This window comes from Camelina sativa, chromosome 17 (assembly GCF_000633955.1).
Source record: "Camelina sativa cultivar DH55 chromosome 17, Cs, whole genome shotgun sequence".
NCBI classification, from domain to species: Eukaryota; Viridiplantae; Streptophyta; class Magnoliopsida; order Brassicales; family Brassicaceae; genus Camelina; species Camelina sativa.
In genome coordinates, this window is record NC_025701.1 from 14,261,488 (window position 1) to 14,263,233 (window position 1,746).

The 1,746-nt window shown below is 30.9% G+C and overlaps 1 protein-coding gene across 1 annotated transcript; it reads right to left on the reverse strand.

The window, feature by feature from the left end:
* Positions 714-1,397, reverse strand: LOC104757170 (pumilio homolog 15-like). Its single transcript, XM_010479896.1, has one exon. It carries the CDS (start codon positions 1,347-1,349, stop codon positions 945-947), a length of 405 nt encoding a protein of 134 aa, XP_010478198.1. The 5' UTR covers positions 1,350-1,397; the 3' UTR covers positions 714-944.

Below are 1,746 nucleotides of genomic sequence, written 5' to 3' on the forward strand. Positions count from 1 at the left end.
ACATAAAATAATAAGAATAAAAAAGTCAACTAATTTTGTAATATTGTTTTATTATATGATATAGAAATATACTATGAACTATATTTGTGTTTGTCCCAAATTGTATTTTGGTAATTTTTGTATTCGTTCCATCCCGTTTCCAATCGGGAATAATTTTTTTGTCAAATATCGGAAATGTCATATATCGAGAATCTTCACTATTGGGAATGCATTCTCTATACAACTAGAATTCAGGTATAAGACGAAACATGAATTACATCCACTCCAAATATTTGTATCAAACATGTTTTAATTATTTTATATTTTTTTACATATACTCTTACGTCTTTTTAAAAAAAGTTATAATATAAATGCTATATCAAGTCATTATTTTTGGGTACTCGGTGTACTAATCGGTTTTCAAATTTGTAACCCGCACTGACCCGAAGCCGATAGTACCCGAACTAAACCGAACTCATATATTGAAAAATACTTACTAGGTTCTATTTTTCTAAACCCGTTTAACCAAACTTGATCGGGTAATATCCTAACCTGAACGGGTTACGTGAAGATCCAACCCTACTAAAAATAGGTTTGCAAAAATGATCTATATATATATTATATATTGCGAATTTAATTACTAATTTAGTTTTTGAAATTAACCCACACGTACGTGCGGGTCCAAACCTAGTATACAATATATGGTACACCCACAACCAACGAGAGTATTTTGTTAAGTAGAATATCAAAATAATTTATTTTTGAAAAAGAACAAATATTACATAGTTATAATAAATTCACGATACAGTATATCTTTTCCATAGAGTGGAAGTATATGTACAAAAATTGAAGAAATAAAAATAAAATGTAATTATGCTTAAACGACAATAATAATATTAGGGATCAGAAGATTAATACCAGTATAATAGTAATTTTTACGGTAGTATCATCCTTTTTTTTTTTTGTCAAAGCGGTAGTATCTGCCAATCCCACACTTTATGGAGCGGCTTTCTATTTTTTAACTCAAAATAAATACCATCTTTTTTTGCTCTCCATATATAGGTCCCTCCCTGAGGCACACCCTTTTCATATTCATACACGTCAAATTTACGTCCTCTCTTCCAATCAGGCCCTTGTCTTACAGTACACCAAAAAAGTGTCGTCTTCCAAAAATTATCTCTTACAGGAAAAGGATATAGTTGTCCAGGCCGCTTATACGCTCCTTTTATGTCGGAACTTCCGGATTTACAATGCACATAGACGGTTACGTCCAGATCGTTCCAGACCTGGAGATGGTTTGTTTGGCCGCCGGATACATTACCAATGATGCATTGGCCATAAACAATTAGAAAAGCTAATAGATATTTCATGCTTCTTTTCAGATGTTTAGATTTTATTTTTCTTGTGTTAAATTGCTTTTGTACTTGCAATATTTATATATACATCTGTATATTGCTAATTTTAGATTTACAATTTTTTATTAATCTAAGGCTATCTTGTTTTACCAAAAAGTTATTATAACAAAAAATAGCAAATCACTGGACACAAAAATTTCATTGACTAATCTAAGGCTATCTTGTTTTACCAAAAAATTATAACCAAATAAATTTCTGTGGTCCCCTGATGGGATCAAATCTGAACCACAAATATATTTTTGTAGGAGACGGCATAAGAATCACACAATATAGGTCTTGATCGGAACAACAGATAATAGAGCATTAGCATTATGCAACATAAACGGTAAGTTGCATAAGCTTAATGCACTTA

Excerpts from the sequence above, each read along its gene's own strand:
- LOC104757170 (XM_010479896.1), bottom strand. The coding sequence starts at position 1,349 with ATGAAATATCTATTAGCTTTTCTAATTGTTTATGGCCAATGCATCATT.